Source organism: Thamnophis sirtalis, unplaced genomic scaffold, assembly GCF_051295495.1.
Source record: "Thamnophis sirtalis isolate CommonGarterSnake01/CBP01778 unplaced genomic scaffold, rThaSir2_p1.2 scaffold_2, whole genome shotgun sequence".
Classification (NCBI taxonomy): domain Eukaryota; kingdom Metazoa; phylum Chordata; class Lepidosauria; order Squamata; family Natricidae; genus Thamnophis; species Thamnophis sirtalis.
Genome location: NW_028261382.1, coordinates 98,761,801 through 98,785,681, shown reverse-complemented (window position 1 = coordinate 98,785,681; position 23,881 = coordinate 98,761,801). Strand labels below are relative to the sequence as shown.

At 49.5% G+C, this 23,881-nt stretch overlaps 1 protein-coding gene across 1 annotated transcript; it reads left to right on the top strand.

Annotated features, from left to right (window-relative positions):
- The first annotated feature begins 6,359 nt into the window (after window positions 1–6,359).
- On the top strand, window positions 6,360–22,392 carry LOC148049019 (5-hydroxytryptamine receptor 3A-like). Its single transcript, XM_087703795.1, has 9 exons — window positions 6,360–6,426; window positions 13,169–13,335; window positions 14,432–14,476; window positions 14,661–14,770; window positions 16,318–16,487; window positions 17,149–17,309; window positions 18,730–18,940; window positions 20,073–20,306; window positions 22,103–22,392. The coding sequence occupies exons 1-9, from the start codon at window positions 6,360–6,362 to the stop codon at window positions 22,390–22,392; spliced, it is 1,455 nt and encodes a 484-aa protein (XP_087559921.1).
- Window positions 22,393–23,881: the final 1,489 nt, after the last annotated feature.

The window sequence follows — 23,881 nt, the reverse complement described above, 5'->3', positions numbered from 1 at the left end:
CATCAGTGTCGGAAATGACCCATGACAGCGATTAAATTAGCACGGGGGTGTAGCGCTGCCACCTCTCTCCTCACGAAATACTCCGAGCTTTCCAACAGATCAGATCCAGGAGCAGCAGGGAAGGTCCCGTAGTACTTACACTTCGGCTCCGTTTCGCTGCACGGCAGAACTGAATTACAGCCACCCCCCCTCGACTCGGCCTGTGGGACAAGCAAGAAGGGAGCACTCTACAGCATTTGAAGTGATATGGGGCCAAATTTCTAGACCACTGAGAATTGCCTCCCCCTCCCCGTTAAAGCACAGTGGGGGGGGGGGGGAAGCCAGGAAGAATTAAGGAGTACGGGAGCATGGAGAAGGCCTGCTGAGAACTTCCTTTCCAGGAATCTTGGTGGAGTTGATGGGGGAACCTCCCCTTACAATGACAAGGGGGGTCCCTCACCCCTCACGGGGTCCCCTGTTGCTAAACCCGTGTGGGGATCCCAGGCTGATACGTAGCCTGAAGTCGTTTCGTCCAGGCTGCAGAGGAAGAGCAGTGATATGGCAGAAGGTGGCACCTCTTTGCTGCTATCTGCAGTCATCGGATGCCCAGATACGGTGTCCCCACCTTGTGCAATAAGTTGGGGCAGAGATGAGTGGCATGGATAGCAATAGCAATAGCAGTGAGACTTATATGCCGCTTCATAGGGCTTTCAGCCCTCTCTAAGCGGTTTACAGAGTCAGCATATTGCCCCCAACAATCCGGGTCCTCATTTTACCCACCTCGGAAGGATGGAAGGCTGAGTCAACCCTGAGCCGGTGGGATTTGAACAGCCGAACTGCAGAACTGCAGTCAGCTGAAGTAGCCTGCAGTGCTGCATTTAACCACTGTGCCACCACTGCCACTTAGATGATCTAGTGGCAACCCTCAGCCTCCAGATGCTGCCCTCACTATATTGCAATCAATCAGAATAGCAATAGCAGTTAGACTTATATACCGCTTCATAGGGCTTTCAGCCCTCTCTAAGCGGTTTACAGAGTCAGCATATCGCCCCCCACAGTCCGGGTCCTCATTTTACCCACCTCAGAAGGATGGAAGGCTGAGTCAACCTTGAGCCGGTGAGATTAGAACCACTGAACTGCAGATAACAGTCAGCTGAAGTGGCTGCAGTACTGCACTCTAACCACTGCGCCACCTCGGTTCAAGATCCCTTCCAGTTCAGAATAGAACTGGAAGGGACCTTGGAGGCCTTCTAGTCCAACCCCCTGATCAAGGAGGAGGTTCCGAATGCCATTTCAGACAGGAGGCTGTCCAGTCTCTTCTTAAAAGCCAGTCTTGGGAGTGCCCACAGTTTCTGAAGGCAACTTCTGTTCCACTGGCCAATTGTTCTCACTGTTAGGAAGCCCCCAAAGGTTCTTTTTAAAGAGGTCTTTGGGCTTTCTGGTTTTCTTTCGAAGACATTTTGCTTCTCATCGAAGAAGCTTCTTCAGCTCTTCACCGTTAGGATGTTTCTCCTGGAATTAGGGAGAATCTATGGCACTGCTACTGGCCACGGAGGCCCCCACAGGAGAAGGTGGGGACGCCTGCAGCATGTGAGAACGAGGAGGAAGCACACCTTAGCCAAAAGTCTACCCCGCTTTGGCCGGCAGGTCCCTTGGGTGGTTAGTGGCTCCTCATCCCTGTTTAGCTGGGGTCTTTTTTTCATTTGCAAGGAGGCGTTCGAGTGCCTTGGTCTCTGCTAGCCCTCCGCCCCATTTCTCCATCTCAGAAGAAGGTGGCGTGCGCAGACCTGGCTGAATCGGTGCGACTGGTGGCATGCCACCCCCAAGGCTGTGTCAATTTCCACAAAACGGAAGGCTTGCGCAGCCCAACAGATCGTCCCTTGCCTGATATCCTTCAAAAACCCATTAGCTTTTATGGGGAGCTTGTCTCCATCAAGGAAAGGAATGGCTCACCGCGCAGCCCTTTCAGAGGCTGCTCTCCATCTCAGATGGGGTCGGAGGCTCTGCCTTGGGGCAGGGGGGGGGGTGTCTCTTCTCCGCAGCTTCAAGGATCTTTGCCAACTGCAGGAAACGGGGGTGGGGAAGGGGAGAGAGAAACCAGGATCCAGTCCTATTCCTTCCCCCCCCTTCCCACTTTCTCAAAAAGTAATGGGAAAGAAATTCCGTGAGTGGAATGGGATGAAGTCAGCCGAATGAGAGAAGCATTTATGAAGACTTTCTTAGTCCCCATTCTAATGGGGGGATTCAATTTTTTTTCCTACTGGTTCTGTAGGTGTGGCTTGGTGGGTGTGGCTTGGTGGGCGTGGCAGGGGAAGGATATTGCAACATCCCCATTCCCTCCCGATCAGCTGGGATCTCAGAAGGCAGAGAATAGATAGGGGCGCGGCCAGCCAGAGGTGGTATTTGCCGGTTCTCTGAACTACTCAAAATTTCCGCTACTGGTTCTCCAGAACCTGTCAGAACCGGCTGGATTTCACCCATGGTGCGAAGGCGTCGGCTTGGCTATCCCGTTCAGCCATGGACTGGTTTGTTTGAAGACAGCAAAGTTTGTTACGGCCCAAGGAGAGCTCCTTCCTTCTTTCCGCCACTTGGCAGTCTCTAGACGCCGAGAGTCTTTGATTTCCTGGAAAACCAATTACTGAACAGCAGATTAGAGCACTAATAAAGTCCCATTATACCATTTTCAGAAAATAAATCTGATCGGATGCTGCCAATTTATCTCTGATGGCTCACACTGCAGGCCTCCCTTCTGCCCGGCATCCTGTGAGCCGTCAGAGATGGATGGAAAAAAGGCAGGGAGGTGGGGAGGAATACCAAATGCCAGGCTAGCCAGCTGATTCGATGGGGCACGGAAACGAAGTCTTGAAATTTTCTCTGTGTCCCAGCTTAGAATGAATAATTTGATGAGCCTTTATTTCAGGGGTGAAATCCTCCCGGTTCAGCCTAGTTCGGCTGAACTGCTATGGAGGATTGTCCTTGGTTCTTTGTACCGGTAGTAAAAAAAAAGCTTCCGAGAATTGCGCGGCTGAACTGTGAGCTGCGTGATCTTTGGAAGCTTTGTTTTCACTTTTTAAAAGTATTTTTCCCTGCCTATTTGCCCAAACCAGGAAAAAAATGCTTTAGAAAGTGAAAAAAAGTTGGCCATGCCCAACCCAGTCACATAACCCAGAACCAGTGGGGAAAAAATGTGATTTCACCACTGCTTTATTGGTTTCATTCAATGTATCAGCACCTCCCAAGAAGGTAGGAAGGTCAGCCCAGCTTTGAGGCAGGATGCAACCAAGAGCTCCTTCCCACCTCCTTTCTCCCTTGGAGGTCAACAAAAGGCATTCAGGGATTTCCAAGCAAGGGTCAAAGGCCACTGACCTGCTCCCCAGCCACAAGACATGGACAATAGGCCCCATAAAATCTCCCCACATCCAGCTGTCTTTATTAGTTGGGTCCTCCATGAATTTTCCCAGGCTCCTTTTCAACTTTATACCCTTTGATGGGTGGTTATCACCCCAACTGAGGACTCTAGTTGTGCAAAAGCTTCATCATGGCTGGCCATGACTAGTCATGCCCACTTCCCACAACCGTTCTTCATATGTTTTACTCTCCAGTCCCCTAATCATCTTGGTTGCTCTTCTCTGCCCGCTTTTCGGTTCCTTCTTCCCGACACTAGTTTAGAGGGAAACAGATTAGCCTCCAAAATGGCTTCAAACAACACTGTTTTTTTTAAGTTTGGAGTCTTTCTTCTCCGGGAATAAAGAAGTATAGAGGACTGAAACAATCTAGTTGTTATATTGGATTATAGTCCACTTTATGGACTAAAATCTCTTTTAGTACTTGTTGATTTTTTTCAGTGACAGTTCAGAGAAGTAGTTGAAAAAGAGCAAGCGTGACCCGTCAAAAGCGTGAACGTCATAAGCGCGCCGACAACACCCCGGCGCTAAAACCGCGATTTCAAAAGCGCGCCGACAACAGCGCGCCGACAGAAGTGCGATTTCATTTAAGGTAAGATTTACAGTTAGGTTTAGGGTTAGGTTGAGGGTTAGGTTGAGGGTTACGTTACAGCGCGCTTCTGTCGGCGCGCTTTAGGCCTAATTAGTCGCTCATTCATCGCACGGTTTTGTCACCGTGCTTTAGACACCGCGGTTTAGTCAGGCGTGCTTTTGTTGTGCGCGCATTTGTGGTGGAACCAAAGAGCAAGATGAGAGCTACGGGAAGAAAATCTACAGAGAAGTAGAGAGGCAGAAGTATGTTAAAGACCAGTTTTGTTGATGTGGAAGGAGGGAAAAGCTGAGATGTGCAGGATGAAAACACTTAGATGAAAATCCTAAAGGGGAAAAGAACTCAAGAACCTTGGGAAATTCTGAAAAAATATGATCATAAAAGCCCAGACCAGCACGATACCACTGAGAAAGAGAAAAAAGAAAAAGAAATCCAGCAGCCAGCGGTGATTTAACTGTTCTCTGCATTTTCTTTTATTTATTATCAACATTCAATAACAGCCCACCCTCCTTCCCAGCTATTTCCACTCTGCCGGGAGGAGGCTGTCTATCTGCTAACAGAGACAGGTAATCAAATTAGCACTGCTTTTGCACTCACTATCTCTGCAACGTGACAACTGGCAGTCAAAGGCCAACTCCATCAGTACCAAGCACTAATTTCTTAACTCCCTTAAGTGACTCTGGGCTGCTCTGGGCTGCAGCTGGGCCTGGATGGAGACAGATGAGGCAAGGTGAGCACCCTCCTGTGCCCCTCCCTTCTGGCCTGCTGCTGGAAGATGGGGATTCTCTCCTTCCCCGTACCAACAACACACCCACCCCTCCCTATATACCTGTTATCTGTCTATGTATAGGAGGACGGTGGCTCACGAAGTTAGAATGCTGGGCTGATGATCAGCAGCCTCGTGTTCAAGACCTGTTGCTGCCCTGGGGTGGGGTGAGTTCCTGACAAAGACTCCAGTTCCCACCAACCCAGTGGTTCAAAAGCAGATGACCACAAGAACATAAATGGGTCCTATTTCATAGGGACCTGAAAGGAGGCCCTAACTGGATGATCTCCCAGGCAATGGCCTCTCTATCGGTCTTTCTCTGTATAGCTCTATAAATCTATCTTTATTATCCATCCATCCATCCATCATCTCTATCTGACTGTCTGTCTGTCTCTGTCTCTCTCTTTCTCTCCATCTACCTATCCATCAAACCACCTATTATTCTAGAATAGAATAACAGAGTTGGAAAGGACATTGAAGGTCTTCTAGTCCAACCCCCTGCTTAGGCAAGAAACTCTACACCACTTCAGACAAATGCCTACCCAACATCTTCTTAAAGACTTCCAGTGTTGGGGCATTCACAACTTCTGGGGGGAAGCTGTTCCACTGCTTAATTGTTCTAACTGTCAGGAAATTTCTCCTAAGTTGCTTCTCCCCTTGATTAGTTTCCAGCCATTTCTTCTTGTCCTGGCCTCAGGTGCTTTGGAGAATAGTTTGACTCCCTCTTCTTTGTGGCAACCCCTGAGATATTGGAAGACTCCCATCATGTCTCCCCTGGTCCTTCTTTCCATTAAACTAGCCATACCCAGTTCCTGCAACCGTTCTTCCTATGTTTTAGCCTCCAGTCTCCTAATCCTCTTTGTTGCTCTTCTCTGCACTCTTTCTAAACTCTCCACACCTTTTCTACATCGTGGCAACCAAAACTGGATGCAGTATTTCAAGTGTGGCCTTACCAAGGCCTTATAAAGTGGTATTAACCCTTCTCGTGATCTTGATTCCATCTGTCTGTTGATGCAGACTAGAACTGTGTTGGCTTTTTTGGCAGCTGCCGCACACGGCTGGCTCTGGCGTGAAGCTGAAGGGCAGCCCCACCAGGGATCATGGCGCCAAGATTATCCTCTTCTGATCAGCACCCTTGAGAGGTTCATGAGTGACACCTCCAGCTGAAAGCCTCCCCAGCAATTTGTCAAGACAGCCTCAAGCAGGGTTCCCGTAATGCCTCTCCTCCCTCGGGTTGTCACAAGGCGTGGATCTGCCCCTGGGGGCCGTCTCCACAAGAGGCATCAGCCAAGAGGATCTGTCTGTGATCGGCTTTGCGTGACATCAGCCGGGGGGAAGGCAGGCAGGGAGTGTGAGCCTCTTCGAATCTTCTCCGCCTGTAACTTGAGGCAGTGGAGAGGGACTGATGGCCACATCAATTATGCATTTTTTTAAAATCCAGCCGATGGGGAAAAATGTGAAAGGAGGAGAGTCCAGCACTCACGGCTTCCTTAATTACATTTAATTTCTCTGCCGAGGCAAAGGCAGAGGGAGGGGTGGGAGCGAGTTGCAAGCTGCTGTCCATGAGCTGATCCGAAGAAGGAAGACAAATCCAGCTCTCTCCACCCTCCTGGAAGCACCCATGGCTCCTTCTACCCTGGGGGTCTCCTTGCTCCTGCTTGCCGTAATGCCCATGGTGCACAGCAAAGGTAAGAAGCTCAAGCGAAACTTCAGAGGAATGGGTTGCCTGCCTTGGAATAGAATAGAGCTGGAAGGGACCTTGGAGGTCTTCTAGTCCAGCCCCCTGCTCAAGCAGGAGGCCCCATACTATTTCAGACAAATGTCTCTTCTTAAAAGCCTCCAGTGATGAAGCACCCACAACTTCTGGTGGCAAGCAGTTCCACTGGTTAATTGTCCTCACTGTTAGGAAGCTTCTCCTCAATTCCAGGTTGCTTCTCTCCTGGATTAGTTTCCAACCATTGGTTCTTGTCCTGCCCTCGGGTGCTTTGTAGAATAATTTGAGCCTCTCTTCTTGCGCCTGCCAAACGTGTGGAGGGATTTGCACGCGTGGGGTCTGCGTAGAGAGAGGACCAGTTCTTCCAACTCATCAACACTCCTGTGCTTCAGAAGTTGAGGGATGTTGAAAAGCGTTGATAGAAGAACGAGGGTGAAAATGAATTGGTCGAGGGTTTTGGAGGTTGTGCGAAATATTCTTCGCGGGGAAAAAAAGTGGCAACGATAAGGAAAATAAGTACAATTCTTGTCACCCAGGATGGGTGTGGAAATGCTCACTCCCCGATGCAGAGATGGACACTGTCTTAAAGCAGAGGTCTTCAAACCTGGCAACTTTAAGACTTGTGGACTTCAACTCTCAGAATTCTCCAGCCTTCTGGGAGTTGAAGTACATCAGTCTTAAAGTTGCCAAGTTTGAAGACCTCTGATCTAAAGAACGAGGAAGGAGGATTAGACATATATTAATGAGGGGTGGTCTGGAACAGAAAATCACCATGTTCAGAGATGTTCTGCTTCCAAAGAAAAGGTTTAGGAGACCAGGGAGCAGATGAGGCTTGCTCTCCTGCCCAGGGATAGGGAATCATTTGCTCACCAGGCATGGAAATGGGATGATCTAAAGACTTTTAATCCAAACCCTCTCGTAGATTCCTCAGATCAAGGACTCTTCCATGGAAGCTCCTGGTGGATTTGAAGGACATCCCCAAACATTGTTCTTTGGTGCTTGCAAAAGCTCAGCCTAAATTCCTCATTGCTGCACGAGGAACTTAATGGGGGGGGGGGGGAGGTGGTCCTTGGTGCTCTCTGTGGTTGGCTGTTTTTTGGCAGACTTTTAATCACCAAACTAAGTAACATCATCAGTGCTCTCCCAAAGGTGCATTTTTCAAGAGGCAAGTGGGCTTTCCGGTTTTTCTTTGAAGACGTTTTTTTAAAAAAAAATTATTTTATTTTATCAATTTCATATATACATTCACAATTATACGATCTCATAACTGTTATTAATAATATGTATTTATAACAATTTTTCCCTACTGTTGACAATATACTTGAAGATTGCTTTTTTAACATCCCATAGATCCATCTTATCTTACAACGGTCCTACTTCTTCTTCCCTCCCTCCCTCTTTCCTTCCCTCGTTTCTTCTCTCCTGCTCTCCTTCCTTCCCTCCTTCCTTCCCTCCCTCCTTCCCCCTTCCCTCCTTCTCTCCTTCCCTCCCTCCCTCTTTCCTTCCCTCGTTTCTTCTCTCCTACTCCCCTTCCTTCCCTCCCTCCTTCCCCTTCCCTCCTTCTCTCCTTCCCTCCTTCCTTCCCTCCTTCCTTCCTTCCCTCCTTTCTTTTCTCCTTCTCTCCTTCCTTTCCCCCTTCCTTTCCTCCTTCCTTCCCCCTTCCTTCTCTCCTACATTCCCTCCTTCCTTCCTTCCCTCCTTTCTTTTCTCCTTCTCTCCTTCCTTTCCCCCTTCCTTTCCTCCTTCCTTCCCCCCCTTCCTTCTCTCCTACATTCCCTCCTTCCTCTTTGAAGACGTTTTGCTTCTCATCCAAGAAGCTCTTCACCATTAGGATGTTTCCCCTGGAATTTATGGGGAATTTATGGCACGGCTACTGGCCACGGAGGTCCCACACGAGAAGGTGGGGACACCTGCAGCATGTGAGAACGAGGAAGAAGCACACCTTAACCCAAGTCTACCTTGCTTTGGATGGTGGGGAATAAAAGGATTTATTAAATCATTTTAATACATTAAATCCTTCCATTCCCCTCCATCCAGTCAGAGGCGATGAAGCTTCTTGGATGAGAAGCGAAACGTCTTCAAAGAAAATCCATCATAAGTGCTACAGAACGGTTCCACCACAAAACCGCGGACGACAAAATCGCGGTCGACGAAAGCGCGTATGTGATGTCATCACAGCGCGACGAAAAAGATCGAAAAATGTAAAAATAAAGCGAAAACCTTACCCTAACCCCCCCAAACCTAACCCTAAACCTAACCCTAAACCTAACCCTAAATCTAACCCTTAACCTAAGCCTAAATCTAACCCTAAACTTAACCGTTAACGTAACGAAAAACCTAACGCTAACCCTTAACCTAATGCTAAACGTAACGCTAACGCTCTAAACCTAACCCTAACCCTTAACCTAACCCTAACCCTAACCCTAACCCTTACCTTTATGTGAATCGGCTTGCTGTAATTTAATTTTTATTTCAATTTTTCGATCTTTTTCGTCGCGTTGTGATGACGTCACATACGCGATTTCGTCGACCGCGCTTTTGTGGAACGCGGTTTTGACGGGTCACGCTACAGAACTCACATTTAGCATCCCATTAATTGTCTTCTCCATTGTAAGCATTCTTCTGCACCTTTGGGAAGTTGTAAAAAAAAATAATCCGTGCCGGTTGCAAACCAGGCACCAATAAATAAGGACACCATTTGTGAAGCTAAAGCGTGGAACCAGTGGGCTCAGAAAAAACATTCCTTGTGACTTGGGATGGTGGGGGCTGGATGACTGGATAACACCCAGAGCCCAGAGAACAGATGACAGCCTAGCTGTTCAAACTTCCTGTTCCCGTAGGCTCCGGGCGCTGAGTCACCTAATGTTAATCTGTTAATCAATTAAGAGCTTTTCATCTTGCTAAACTACAAAGAAGAGAATCACGAGGAGCTGGGAAATACTAACAATCGGTGGACAGTTGGGCTTGTTTAGTTGTCATCCTAAGGCACATTTTGAGACACACAAACACATCATGGATACTTTTCTTTCTTTTGTCCATAATGACCTTCCAGATTGGCAAACCGTTTTCTACGTTCTCAGGGGTCCAGGAAATAGCCACACCTGCCCCCTGTAAATCTTCTATCGTCATGTTTGGGACTTTTACCTTCCCATCACCAAGGGTCAATAGTCAACTCTAAAGCCAAGAGATGTTTGATGGCACAGCAAACGTTGATTTGATGCCGCCACCCCCCCCCCCAAAAAAAACATTCTGGAAGCAGGGCTGCTCCGTTTGCTCACGAAACCATGATTCTTGGGAATGGGGAATCACTTCAGCTCTTGATGAAAAAATATGGGGGCAGAAGAGATGGTAACTGTTATCTTCAAAGGGTGCTAAGCAATGGAGACAGAGATCCCACCCCAATCCTCCCAAAGATCAAAGTCTTCTTGAAAAGTGGGTGAGCTCGTTTTGGCAGTGAACCTGTAGACTCCAAGAGAAGGTCCCACGTGTTGACTCAGCGTTTCTGGAATTGATGAAACATATTTATCTGAGACGCCTATTGTAGCCCATCAAACTATCCCTTTTCCTTTATAACAATGGGGGTGGGGTGATGGGCATGAAGGCATCTAAGAGCTGATTGTGGAGTCTGACCTGAGCTGTGTCAGGATTCCAAATAGCATCCAAAATTAAATCAGAGTCCAAGGCAAAGGATTCCTCAAAGTTCCAATTTATTAAGAGAGCCATATTGGCTCATCTGGGAAAACCCGAATCTGAAAGCTTCCTGGTTTTCCCCACCCAGTTGAAAGTTCAAGATCTTGCCCCCCACACCCACAAGCCCATCCCATGGTCCAATCTCCCACTGCCATGCTGGCAGCTTCCACCCATCCAATTCCGGTCAGGCGCAGAGGTGCAGAGCCAAAGGATGACCTTAGCTTTCTAGAAAGAATGTTGTTATGGCTACATAGCATCTGACTCTATACAATCCCTCCTCCCATTTTCCCACTGTGGAAAAGGGCATAGGAGAATAATAGAAAGTGTGGCAGGTCAAAGATCCAAAAGAAAGCTGTAGAATTCCCCCCACCCGTCATTTATATTTTCAAGGGTCACCGAGACAATAACAAAGGCAGATCCTGCTGCACATTTAAGGAGGCCGTCTGCTGGCTGCCGAATCCCCCCCCTAATTTGTTTTCCTGCTTCTCCTCTGCCCTCTCCCTTGTCTGGCCATCCAGCTGGCCAGATGTGCTCGTGCAGAAAGCGGACTCTGAGGCATTAGGGATTGTGTGAAAAGGCAGAGGGGCCTGCTTCAAAAGCCGCCTCTGAGCCTGCTTCCCCCAAGCCCTGGCAGATCTATTCCAATTAGGAGCTGCTCGGAAGGTGCGAATTGTGCCCAAGTGGTAGAAAGTCATGTACAAGGAGAAGAGGCTTTGCAAATAGCAGCTTCGGTGTTTGTCTCGCCTTCTCTCCTCGCCCGGTTGCCTTGCAGGATGAGGTTTGCCTCTGAAGCCACTGTTCTGCTGCTAGAGCTGAAAGAAATGGTTTCTGGAAACTTGGAGGGCACTACAAGATTAGCCAGATATGGCATTTCATGGTTGCCCCATCAGCGGGCCACCAAATCGAATCCTTCTGGGTCGAAAACATAACTCTCGAGATAAATTGTGCAGAGTCCGTGGTTATTTAGGATTGTTTAGCCCCATCTTCATCGAAGCATCTAAGGAAGTCTGCAGAAATGCCCTGGACTTTGGCAGGAGAGCTTCAGTCTAAATCTCAATAAATGAGCAAATTGTCTCCGGGTAGCTTTGGTCAAAGGAGGTTGTTGGTGTCATAGATTGAGTTACATTCGAGTATGGATGGAAAGCAGAGCAGGCCGGATTGAGAACAGGGCAAGAGCGATATGGGAGCGGGTCTTGGGAAAGGGGGAGACATGACTCAGCCATTATCGGAGAACTTGCAGAAAAGATTATTTGGCCCTGAGAAAGAAGGAAAAGGGTGAGTGTCAGAAAGAAACTCAAAATAACTGCACCTGATATTTCAGGTGTGAGGTGGGGAAGAGAGGAAGCTTTCAAGATTTCCGGAAAATCAAACTCACATCTGATTCTCGATGCGGCCTACCTCAGAGGGTTGATGGAAACCAGAAAAAGGCTCCTCGTTCAGGTAGCAGCCGAACAGGAACTGAGACAACGAAGGAGGACCTGCAAAAAAGACACCTATAGGAAGGTGTTCTGACCCCCCTCTTTGCTCATTCAAAAACGACAGTCAGACAGAACTTCAAAGGAAATATCTTTATCAGTCCTGGCTCAAGCTGGCTGCGAGCCCAAAATAAATGTAGATAAAGTCTCTGGCAAAAGGTTACACAGCAAATGCAAAAACAAAAAGCTCTTACAGCAAACCAGGTTTACAGAAAGCAAATCACTTATCCAAGTGCCTCTTTGAAACACGAAACTGAACTCACGAACAAATGAAAAACGAACCACGAGCGACGTTGACTTCTGCAACTAAGCGTGGTACCATCCATCTTTTATCTGCAGAAGATGACCCTAACGAGCAACAGCTGCTCATTATTCCTGCATCCCAACGCAACTCACAGCAAGCTTCTGCTGAGTCACAACAGGAAGGTGGTGGTGCTGCACAACAGACATGATGTTAAGAGAAAGTTCTAAGAAAAGATCAATAATTAAATGCTGGAGGTCGAGGAGAGAAGGAGACCAAGAGGACAGAAGGTGTTGGGACCCACCAGTGGCCAACAGAGTTGGACAGTGCGGAGGTTGGGGAGGAACTTGGCCAGTCCTGGACTCTGGGGAAAGCTTAGATGAGGACTCTACATCGGAGGCAGACAGAGGGCCAAGGCCATCTGGTAGTTATTTTCTGCCTCCGGAGTCTGACATCAGCGAGGCAGAAGAACAGTGGGAGCCTGTTCCCAGTGTGCGCATGTGCAGAGCTGCCAGAAGGCAAGAATGATTAATAGCAATAGCAGTTAGACTTATACACCGCTTCCTAGGGCTTTCAGCCCTCTCTAAGCGGTTTACAGAGTCAGCATATCGCCCCCAACAATCCGGGTCCTCATTTCACCCACCTCGGAAGGATGGAAGGTTGAGTCAACCCTGAGCCGGTGAGATTTGAACCGCCGAACTGCAGATAGCAGCCAGCTGAAGTGGCCTGCAGTGCTGCATTTAACCACTGCGCTACCTCGGCTCTTTAAGAAAACAGGGTCAACTTGGGAGGAAGGCTTGGAGATGATTGGCCCCTCCCATAAGACATAAAAGAGGAGCGAACTGGATGTGAGCCTTTGCAAGAAGCAATTAGTTCGTCTGGTCCGGTTCAAGCTTTGAAAAGTCCTGTTTGACTCTGTGCTAGGTTTAGCAATGAGGTCCCTGGCAGCATTCCGAGGGAGATAAAGGTGGGTGTTTATCAACATTCCCCTGAAAGACTGTGGCAACTCGAGCAGGCATCTGTCGGAACCTTCATGGACTGACCGTGAAGCCTTGCGGATTGGGAATAACCATAATTCACAGCCCTGTAAATAAAAAGAGGGTTTGGAGGACCAAAATTGGGATTTATGTTTTCTCCGGAAGCCCAGGTCAGAGCAGAAGGTTTGCATGGAGAGAAGGCAGCTCCCAGTGCTATGAATAAAGAGCTGGAAGGCCACGGAGGGAATGCTAGGTGGGAGAGATGGGAAAAAATATACTGAACAGAAATAAATCAGCGGCATCTACAATGGCTCTGCTTGGCTTGTTTTGCAGTTTCTCAGAAAATACCCAACAAGACCCTCGGCTCAAGCAAAGCTGCCCTGCGCCAGCTCTCTGATTATTTATTTGCCAATTACAAGAAGGACATCCGGCCGGTCTGGAACTGGAGGAAGACCACCAATGTGGCCATCGACGTCATGATTTATGCTATTCTGAGCGTGGTAGGAACCCTCTCCTTCCTCGGGAAATCCCCCTCACACCTTTTTTTCCCCCTTCCTTGGCTACATGGGTGGGGAACAGGACAGCTCCCCCCCCAATCAGGGTTTAGTTCTAAAAGGCCTCTCCGAAAACTTCCCCCCCCTTTTTTATTATAATGTAGGACTTTAAAAATATAACATGTTTGGCATTGTAGGCATTTAAAGGTGGATTAAAGGTTTAGATCAGTGTTTCTCAACCTTGGCAACTTGAAGATGCCCGGACTTCAACTCCCAGAATTCCCCAGCCAGCATTCGCTGGCTGGGGAATTCTGGGAGTTGAAGTCCGGACATCTTCAATTTGCCAAGGTTGAGAAACACTGGTTTAAATGCATTTAAAGGTGAGATGGGTGGATGGATGGATGGATGGATGAATGGGCGGATGGATGGATGGATGGATGGGCGGATGGATGGATGGATGGATGGATGGATGGATGGATGGGTGGATGGATGAATGGGTGGATGGGTGGGTGGGTGGGTGGATGGATGAATGGGTGGATGGATGAATGGGTGGATGGATGGATGGATGGATGGGTGGGTGGGTGGGTGGGTGGGTGGGTGGATGGATGGATGGGTGGATGGATGGATGGGTGGATGGATGGATGGATGGATGGGTGGGTGGGTGGATGGATGGATGGGTGGATGGATGAATGGGTGGATGGATGAATGGGTGGATGGATGGATGGGTGGGTGGGTGGGTGGATGGATGGATGGGTGGATGGATGAATGGGTGGATGGATGGATGGATGGGTGGGTGGGTGGGTGGGTGGGTGGGTGGATGGATGGATGGGTGGGTGGGTGGGTGGGTGGGTGGATGAATGGGTGGATGGATGTGTGGATGGATGGGTGGGTGGACAGACAGATGGACGGATGGACAGATGGATAGACAGACAGACAGACCTTCTTTAGATAAAGCCAGCTCTCCAGGCTTGGGAAAAGTGACAAAACCTCCCTCCCTCCCTCCCCCTTCCTTCCCAATCTTGGCTAGTTTTGCAAGCAGAGGCTGGGGGTGAGCCCCCCCTTCAGTCCTCCAGCCTCAACTTTCTTTTTCTGCTTTCCACAGGATGAAAAAAACCAGGTTCTGACCACCTATATCTGGTACAGGCAGGTAAGGAGGCCTCTCCGGTAGCATCTCCTCTGACTTCATCTCCTTCCTCGTTGGTTCTCCTTCCCTCCTGGGGCTAAGTGGGTTTTGTGTAATTGTGGATCTAGCGTTGTTCCAAAGGTCCAGCATCTACTTAGAGAGGTAAACATGATATCTGCCATCATTTTTTTTTTCATCCGATGTGCAGCACTGGATCGATGAATTCCTGAAATGGAATCCACAGGAGTTCGACAACATTAGCCAGATGTCCGTCCCCACCGAAGCCATCTGGGTCCCAGATATCCTGATCAACGAATTGTAAGTCTGCGGGATCCTTCTTGGGTTCCCACTGCCCCCCCCGGTGCCAGCGTTTGTGGGTGAGGACAGGTTAGAGGGGAAACCAGGCAGAAACCAAGAGCCAAGGTGGCGCAGTGGTTAAATGCAGCACTGCAGGCTACTTCAGCTGACTGCAGTTCTGCAGTTCGGCTGTTCAAAACTCACCGGCTCAAGGTTGACTCAGCCTTCCATCCTTCCAAGGTGGGTGAAATGAGGACCCGGATTGTTGTTGGGGGCGATATGCTGACTCTGTCAACCGCTTAGAGAGGGCTGAAAGCCCTTTGAAGCGGTATATAAGTCTAACTGCTATTGCTATTGCTAGTTTGGTGCGTCTTCTCCTCCCCCCCTCCCTGGTGCTCGCGATGCGCTTAGTATTCTCAGCCACGCATTTCCTTGGCTGGTAACCGGCCCTGTCTTCTGTGTGCTGTACATTGCAGATGGAGAGAAGGCTGAGGATTGGGACGGTTCCAGGAATGGGGAACTATAAACAGCCATAATTACCCTTCTTGGGCTGGGCGTTGTGAGGAGGCCTTTGTGGAGACAATGGAGGGGCAGCTGCGGAACCGCCAAGCTCCTCTGGAACCAGTGCGAGAAGGCATCTCTGGTGCCAACGGGCCTCCTAGTCCTGCTATTGCCAGGCCCTTTGCAAGGAGGGCTAGGAGGGTCCTTTGGGGAGGAGAGCTCCTTCTCCCCCCTCCCGTTTCCAGAGCAATTTATTAATGTCAAACGACTTCACTGGCCAACCCGCCCCCCCCCCCCGTTTTCTTAGAGCAACATGCCATGTGCAGAGAATACCAGGCGCCCCAAATGTTCCTTGTTTGTTCTTGTTTCCTCTTCCTCCCGCTCTGAATTTTTTTTCTTGAAACAGACTCTTTTGCACGAATTAATTAATGGGCAGCAGGCGGGTTGCAGAAGAGAGTGGATTTCCTTTAAGGTCCCATTTCCCAAAGAGAATCCGTTCCCCACTTTGGAAAACCGGCCTTGGGGACGTCCCAGGGCCAGCCTGCATTCAGGACTTGAGAGCCAGGGTGGAAAGCCTATGGCACGTGTGCCACGGGGGGCAGGCGGAGTCCTCTCTGAGGGGCATGCGAGCTGTCGCCTAGCTGAGCTCCACTCTGCATGCGTGCATGCCTCCCACCAACCAGCTGATTTTGGGGTCTCTGCCACGCATGTAGGAGACAGGCGGGGGGGGGCTCATGCACAGGAAGGTGTGGGGAATGCAGGGGGCGCAGCGTTGTTGATCCCAGGAGGCTGCTAGGTGCAAAAGGGGGAATGGGAGGGGGAGCGCAGGGGTCATGCACATGTGCAGGGGAGCAGGGGGGGCTGCAGGGAGGTTGTGCGTACATGCACAGGGGGGGCGGGGCGCATTGCATTATGGGTGTAGGCACACATGTGTGTGCTGTTGCATCCGTGTGTGCTATTTTGGCACGCAAGGAGAAATAGGTTAGCCGTTCCTGGCCTAGAAGATCGACCATTGGGGGAGCTTTTTTCCTTGCATTTTCCTGTTTCTCCACTTCCGCTTCCCGCAGTGTGGACGTGGGCAAATCCCCAGAAATCCCCTACGTCTACATCCTCTACGACGGGGAGGTGAGGAACCTCAAGCCTGTGCAAGTGGTGACCGCCTGCAGCCTGGACATCTACAACTTCCCCTTTGACGTACAGAATTGCTCCCTGACCTTCACCAGTTGGCTGCATAACAGTAGGTCCCAAGCTGCATGGATGGATTGAGATTGAGAGAGAGATTGAGAAGTTTATTTATATGCCGCCCTTTTCCCTGGGGGGACTCAGGGCGGCTTACAACTTGAAAAGGGGGGGGGGAAACAAACATTTAACACATAGGACAATACGTCATTAAAAAAAACACGACATTCGTACCATTCGGGTGGGTTACAGTCTTTAGCCCCAGGCCTGACGGGATAGCCAGATTTTGAGGGCTGTGCGGAAGGTCTGGAGGGTGGTGAGGGTACGAATCTCCATGGGGAGATCGTTCCATAGGGTCGGAGCTGCCACCGAGAAGGCTCTCCTCCGCGTGGTTGCCAGTCGGCATTGACCGGCAGATGGAACTCGGAGGAGGCCTAGTCGATGGGATCTAATAGGTTGAGTGGAGGTGATTGGCAGTAGGCGGTCTCTCAAGATTCTTGGGGGGGGGGGCTCCTGCATGCCGGGAGGGTCAAGGCTCTCTGTGACAGTTTCCCGTAACACGGCACCTGGATTCACACAACATGCTAAAGCCTAGATCTGGGTGTTACACGTTGGCTACCTTCTCATCACTTGCTATGAGGCTGTTTAAGTCAACGGCTGGCTTTGGATCCTCCGGTCAGATGCCTCTTCGGTGCCCTTTTCCATCTCTTTATCCTCAGTACGAGACATCAACCTGTCCTTGTGGAGGACCTCGGAGGAGGTGAAAAACGACAGGAGCGTCTTCATGAATCAGGGCGAGTGGGAACTCCTTCACGTGCTCAGCCAGTTCCGGGAGTTCAGTGTTGGGGACAACGATTACTACGCAGAGATGAAGTTCTTCGTAAGTTGCCAGAGTGGGCATTGGAGGGGAAGCTGGACTGGGTGCCAGGCGCAGCACTGGCACAGCAACTGCCCCCAAAGACCTGAGGTGGGAGGATGGGACCCCCAGAACAAATAAGTGCCTGACCAGATGCAGTAATTATAGCAGAGTTTATGGGCAGCCATCCTTCTTATGGTCTAGACCAGTGTTTCTCAACCTTGGCAACTTGAAGATGTCCGGACTTCAAGCCTGTGAATCAAAGCAAAACACTAAACCAGTGTTTCTCAACCTTGGCCACTTGAAGATGTCCGGACTTCAACTCCCAGAATTCCCCAGCCAGCTGGCTGGGGAATTCTGGGAGTTGAAGTCCGGACATCTTCAAGTTGCCAAGGTTGAGAAACACTGGTCTAGAACAGTGGTGGCGGTGTCAGGTTTCCCAAAAATGCCCTAATTGATTCACCAGCCTCGGATCAAACTTCAAAGGAAAATTAGACATTTATTAGGAGCATTTATTTTGGGCAAGATCTTTTCGCAGTCAGACCTAAACTTTATTTGAGTTACAGCTGCACTTTACCCCTCTTCCTTCCCTCCCCTCAGCCTTCCTCATAATCTCATTCCCCAATGGGCTGCACCCCTCCCAAGCCTGCTGCAGTCATCGGAGCCGAAAGTATGCGTGGAATGCACTCCCCCTCCTTCCCTCGCCATGACAACTGTGGGGATTGACAGGCGAACCTTTTCGGTGCCCAAACTGGAATTTGTGCATGTGTACATGCATGCGCGCATGTGCCAGAAACCTGGAGACCATCTGGCCAGGGCGCATGTGTGTGCTGGCCACCTGGTCCTCTGGTTTTCCAGTGCATGCACTTGCACCCAGCCAGCTGGTCTTCACATGTGCCGGGACTCTGGAAACCCAAAGTCTAGCTTGGCCGGTGCACATGTGCTCACCAGCCACCTGGTCTTTGGGATTCTGGGGTTCTGGGAAGCAGAAGAGTAGCTGGCAACAGTGCCCGTGCCCACCCAGAGGGCTCTGCGTGCCACCTCTGGCCATAGGTTCATGCCTAGAAGCTGCAGCTGGAGTGGTGTAGGAATAAAATAGCGGCTGCTCTTTGCTGAGCTGGTCTGAGAGTTTTGCGTCTGGCCTTATAGCAATAGCAATTGCAGTTAGACTTATATACCGCTTCATAGGGCTTTCAGCCCCCTCTAAGCGGTTTACAGAGTCAGCATATCGCTCCCAACAACAATCCGGGTCCTCATTTCACCCACCTCGGAAGGATGGAAGGCTGAGTCAACCTTGAGCCGGTGAGATTTGAACAGCCGAACTGCAGATAACAGTCAGCTGAAGTGGCCTGCAGTACTGCACTCTAACCACTGTGCCACCTCGGCCTTCCCATCTCTGGAGAACACCCTAAGCGTCCAGATCTCTCTCTCTCTGTCCCAACAGGTGGTCATCCGGAGGCGCCCCCTTTTCTACGCGGTCAGCCTGCTGCTCCCCAGCATTTTTCTAATGGTCATGGACATCGTGGGCTTCTACCTGCCCCCCGACAGTGGGGAAAGGGTCTCCTTCAAGATCACGCTGCTCCTCGGCTACTCGGTTTTCCTGATCATTGTGTCCGACACGCTGCCAGCGACGGCTATCGGGACCCCTCTTATAGGTACGAGGGTAATAGCTTATAGACTGCCCCATAGTGCTTTACTGGGTGGTTTACAGAGGCAGCGTATTGCCCTCAACAATCTGGGTCCTCATCTGACCAGCCTCGGAAGGACGGAAGGCTGAGTCAGCCTTGAGCCCTGACAGAATTGAACTCCAGATGGTAGCCTGGAGTTAGCTTGCATCCTAACCGCTGGGCTCCTAGCACCTTTATAGCAGGGGTGAAATTCAGCCGGTTCTGACAGGTTCTGGAGAACCGGTAGCAGAAATTTTGAGTAGTTTGGAGAACCGGCAAATGGCACCTCTGGCTGCCCCCCTCCCCAATCTATTCTCTGCCTCCCGAGTCCCAGCTGATCGGGAGGGAATGGGGATTTTGCAGTATCCTTCCCCTGCCACGCCCACCAAGCCACGCCCACAGAACCGGTAGTAAAAAAAACGAACCCTGAATTTCACCACTGCTTTATAGTATTTGCTGGGATAAGTTACTGGCAACATGTTGAGGAAGAGAAGAAATCCTTCTGAGGTCTGCTCTGGTCAGAGAAGGAAGACCATCCAAGTGGCTTGTAGAAAATGTCTCCTGGTTTGCTTTAGGAAGCAGTGCTGGGAATGATGGCCAAGATCAGGGTTGGCCTCCTCCGGGTTCCGTCTACCAGCCAATGTCATCTGGCTACGACCCGGGGGAGGGCCTTCTCTGTGGCAGCTCCAGCCCTCTGGAACGAACTCCCCGCAGAGATTCGGACCCTCACCTCTCTCCAGGCCTTCCGAAAAGCCGTTAAAACCTGGCTGTGTCGGCAGGCCTGGGGTTGATGAGTTCCCTTCCCCTCTCGAATCGTGTGGCTGTTGGCTATTTTAACTGCTTGTCTTGTACCTTTGTGTTCCCTTTCCCCCCTTGAGTTGTTCGCCGCCCTGAGTCCCTCCGGGAATAGGGCGGCATATAAATAAAACAAATCTCAATCTCAGGAATTCACGCGTAATTCACACCTGGGACTCAATCTGTTGCCTCGGTTGAAGTCTAAGATCAACCGAGGAGGGAAGAGATGAGATCCGGGAGAAACTAGGATCCTTGATCTGAGCAGCGGAGAACGTTAAGGTCGACACGAGGGGTTTGCTGACGTCCCTCTTTTGCTCCTGCACAGGGATCTATTTTGTGGTCTGCATGGCCTTGCTGGTCATCAGCTTGACCGAGACAATCCTCATTGTACGGCTGGTGCACAAGCAGGACCTCCAACCCCATGTTCCCGACTGGGTGAAGCGCTGGGTTCTAGAACGGGCCACCCTCCTGCTCTGCATCCACGACAGGAAAGCCTTCCGCCCCGTCTGCACTCAGAGCTCAAGCATCTCCCGGAACATGGAGAATAACGACAGCACAGGTGAGACGCCCTCAGTCACAGCCCGGTCATTCAGTTCCTCACATTGCATTCAGCCACAATTTGTCAAATGCAACACAATCGGCTGGGTTTACACAACAAGGCACAGTTTTGTGTAAGGTGGTAAGCCTAGCTGTAGGCCAGTCCTCCACTTACAACAGTTCGTTTAGTGGCCAAAGATACAACGGCACCGGGAAAAGTTGCAGCACCCCCATGGTCACGTGATTTACATCCGGATGCTTGACAATGGACTCACATTTATGACGGCTGCTCATGCAATCCCCTTCTGAGACCTTCCGAGAGGCAAAAATCAATGGGGAAACCAGATTCCCTTAACAACGGTGGCACTAATTTAAGAACTGCAGCGATTCACTTCACAAATTTCTCACTTAGCGACATAAATTTTGGGCTCCATTGTGGGCGTAAGTTGAGGACTACCTGTATGGGTTCCTCCCGGTTTGGACAGGTTCGGCCGAATAGGTAGTAACTCAGCTGGACACGTGACTGTACTGGTTTTATCCTTGGCGGCGCCATCTTGATTTTCTGTTCTGCACATGCGCAGAACAATCTTCGTTGAAAAAATGTAATTCCCCCCTTTTTTTTAATGGTGTGCGCGTGCGGAGACCTTTTAAAGTCCAAATGTGCATGCGCGCAACACACAAAACATTTCATGCGCTGAACTGGTAGTAATGCCAGCAGGATCCTACCCCTGACCTCTCCATTGGGATGAATAATATCTCTTTGGGAGAGGGAGGGAGGGAGGGAGGGAGGGAGGGAGGGAGAGAGAGAGAGAGAGAGAGAGAGAGAGGGAGAGAGATCTTACTTTATGAGCCTTGAAGGTTCTTGAATAGCAATAGCAACAGCAGTTAGACTTATATACCGCTTCATAGGGCTTTCAGCCCTCTCTAAGCGGTTTACAGAGTCAGCATATCGCCCCCAACAATCCGATAGATAGATAGATAGATAGATAGATAGATAGATAGATAGATAGATAGATGATAGATAGATAGATAGCAATAGCAATAGCAATAGCAGTTAGACTTTTATACCACTTCATAGGGCTTTCAGCCCTCTCTAAGCGGTTTACAGAGTCAGCATATCGCCCCCAACAATCAGATAGATAGATAGATAGATAGATAGATAGATAGATAGATAGATAGATAGATAGATAGATAGATGATAGATGATAGATGATAGATGATAGATAGATAGATAGATAGCAATAGCAATAGCAATAGCAATAGCAATAGCAGTTAGACTTATATACCGCTTCATAGGGCTTTCAGCCCTCTCTAAGCGGTTTACAGAGTCAGCATATCGCCCCCAACAATCCGATAGATAGATAGATAGATAGATAGATAGATAGATAGATAGATAGATAGATAGATAGATAGATAGATGATAGATAGATAGATAGCAATAGCAATAGCAATAGCAATAGCAATAGCAGTTAGACTTATATACCGCTTCATAGGGCTTTCAGCCCTCTCTAAGCAGTTTACAGAGTCAACATATCGCCCCCAACAACAATCCGGGTCCTCATTTTACCCACCTCGGAAGGATGGAAGGCTGAGTCAACCTTGAACCGGTGAGATTAGAACCGCTGAAGTGCAGATAGCAGTCAGCTGAAGTAGCCTGCAGTGCTGCACTCTAACCACTGCGCCACCTCGGCTCTTGAAGGTTCATGATGGGTGCTAAGCAAAGCACGGAAGCCTCCTCTTCAGCAGGCAGGTTCCCACATGCATCCCCTGGGTCTGGCCCTGCCTCATCCACTTCCCCTCTCCATCCACTTCCTCCAGCCAAGCTGAACCACTACAGCTGTGACGCCCCCCGTGACTACGAAGGCAGGACGGGTGATGCCACAGCCCCACCGCAGGGCCAGAGCCCGGAGTCGGTGGCGCACATCCTGCACGAGATCGCAGCCATCCGCCAGTTCCTGGAGAAGCGAGACGAATTCCGGGACATCGCCCGCGAGTGGCTGCAGGTGGGCTACGTTTTGGATGTCCTCCTCTTCCGCGCCTACTTGGTGGCGGTGTTGGCATACAGCATCACCCTTGGCACACTGTGGTCCATCTGGCAGTACGCCTGAGGCCCCCACCTTACCAGGGAAGAGCTAGGCAGGACACGCCCCACTGATTCTCAATTTAGGAATGAATGTTGGCTCAACGTTCAGGTTCCCCATAAAGCCCCAAACCCCAATCTCTCTTGCTGAGGTTGGCGCGCCAGTTATTGTAAATCTCTTTATCCCAGCTTTTCACATTTTGGGGGGCATCTATTTTTTAATTAGCTTTTTCTAAGGACATTATGTCCTTTGCATCTTCTTGTCTATATCTGTGTTATCTCTTTAAGAAGGGGAATTTTGGTCCCTGGGATCTGTTCCTTTTTTAGTGAATTTCAATCCCCAAGATGGGTATTAATAGAAAGTTTAAGTGTGTTTTGAAGTAGTGTTCAACAGCATTTCTGTTCCGGGTGGCTATTTGCACTAATATTGTCAATTGGCCTGTCTGTAAAATGGGCAGCTGCTTTTCTTGCTGTGCTCCTATCTGTCCTACAATAAACAGAATTAAACTGAACCCATCCAAGAAGTGTGGGCCTGGTTGCTTAGCTTATAAATGAAGAATCAGAGAAGACTTCTCGCTTGGGTATCTAGCAGAGGTAAATGGTTGCAGCTGTTCTTAAAGAGAGCTTTGATTTGAGGGGAAATAAAATGCTTATTTAAATGGCTAATTAAAAAAAAAAATCGCCTTCAGAATTGTAAGCCGCCCAGAGTCCCTTGGCTGAGACGGCCGTCTATAGAAATTGTATAAATAAATAAGCAAGCAAATAAATAGTCTTGCACGAGGCTGAATATTTTGAAAGCAACAATGATATTACATTGTAAGAGAAAGAGAGAGGAAATATTTCAAAATGCAAGAAAGCCTGAAGCTGCTTTGAGGTGAGGGAGAGGGAAGAGGTCTGCTTTGTACCAGAGCAAATTCTGTTGAAATTAATACAGCAGTTTTGATAATTTCCTGGAATGTAAATGATTTCGGATCCCATTTGACCAAACGATTTATCCTCCCATTCTGAAAGTCCATCAGCTTATCCACTGGCAATCTTAACAGAATAACAGAGTTGGAAGGGACCTGGGAGGTCTTCTAGTCTACCCCCCTGCACAGCCAGGAATCCCTATACCAGTGTTTTTCAACCTTGGCAACTTGAAGATGTCTGGACTTCAACTCCCAGAATTCCCCAGCCAGCATTCGCTGGCTGGGGAATTCTGGGAGTTGAAGTCCAGACATCTTCAAGTTGCCAAGGTTGAAAAACACTGCCCTATACCACCCCAGACAACTGGCTGTCCAGTCTCGTTAAAAACCTCCAGCGTTGGAGCACCCACAACTTCCGGAGGCAAGTAGTTCCACTGGTGAATTGTTCTCCCCATTAGCCCATTTCTTCTTAGTTCTAGATTGCTTCTCTCCTTGACTGATTTGCATCCGTTGCTTCTTGTCCATGTTGATTAGTTCTCATCCATGGCTCTGTCTTCCTTACAAGATGCAGCAGTTAAAAATTTAGGAGTGAACTGGCATATTTGATGTTAA

Coding starts and splice junctions, on each gene's coding strand:
- LOC148049019 (XM_087703795.1), top strand. CDS start 6,360: ATGGCTCCTTCTACCCTGGGGGTCTCCTTGCTCCTGCTTGCCGTAATG. Junction 13,336..14,431: donor TTTATGCTATTCTGAGCGTG/GTAGGAACCCTC, acceptor TGCTTTCCACAG/GATGAAAAAAACCAGGTTCT. Junction 14,477..14,660: donor CCTATATCTGGTACAGGCAG/GTAAGGAGGCCT, acceptor TCCGATGTGCAG/CACTGGATCGATGAATTCCT.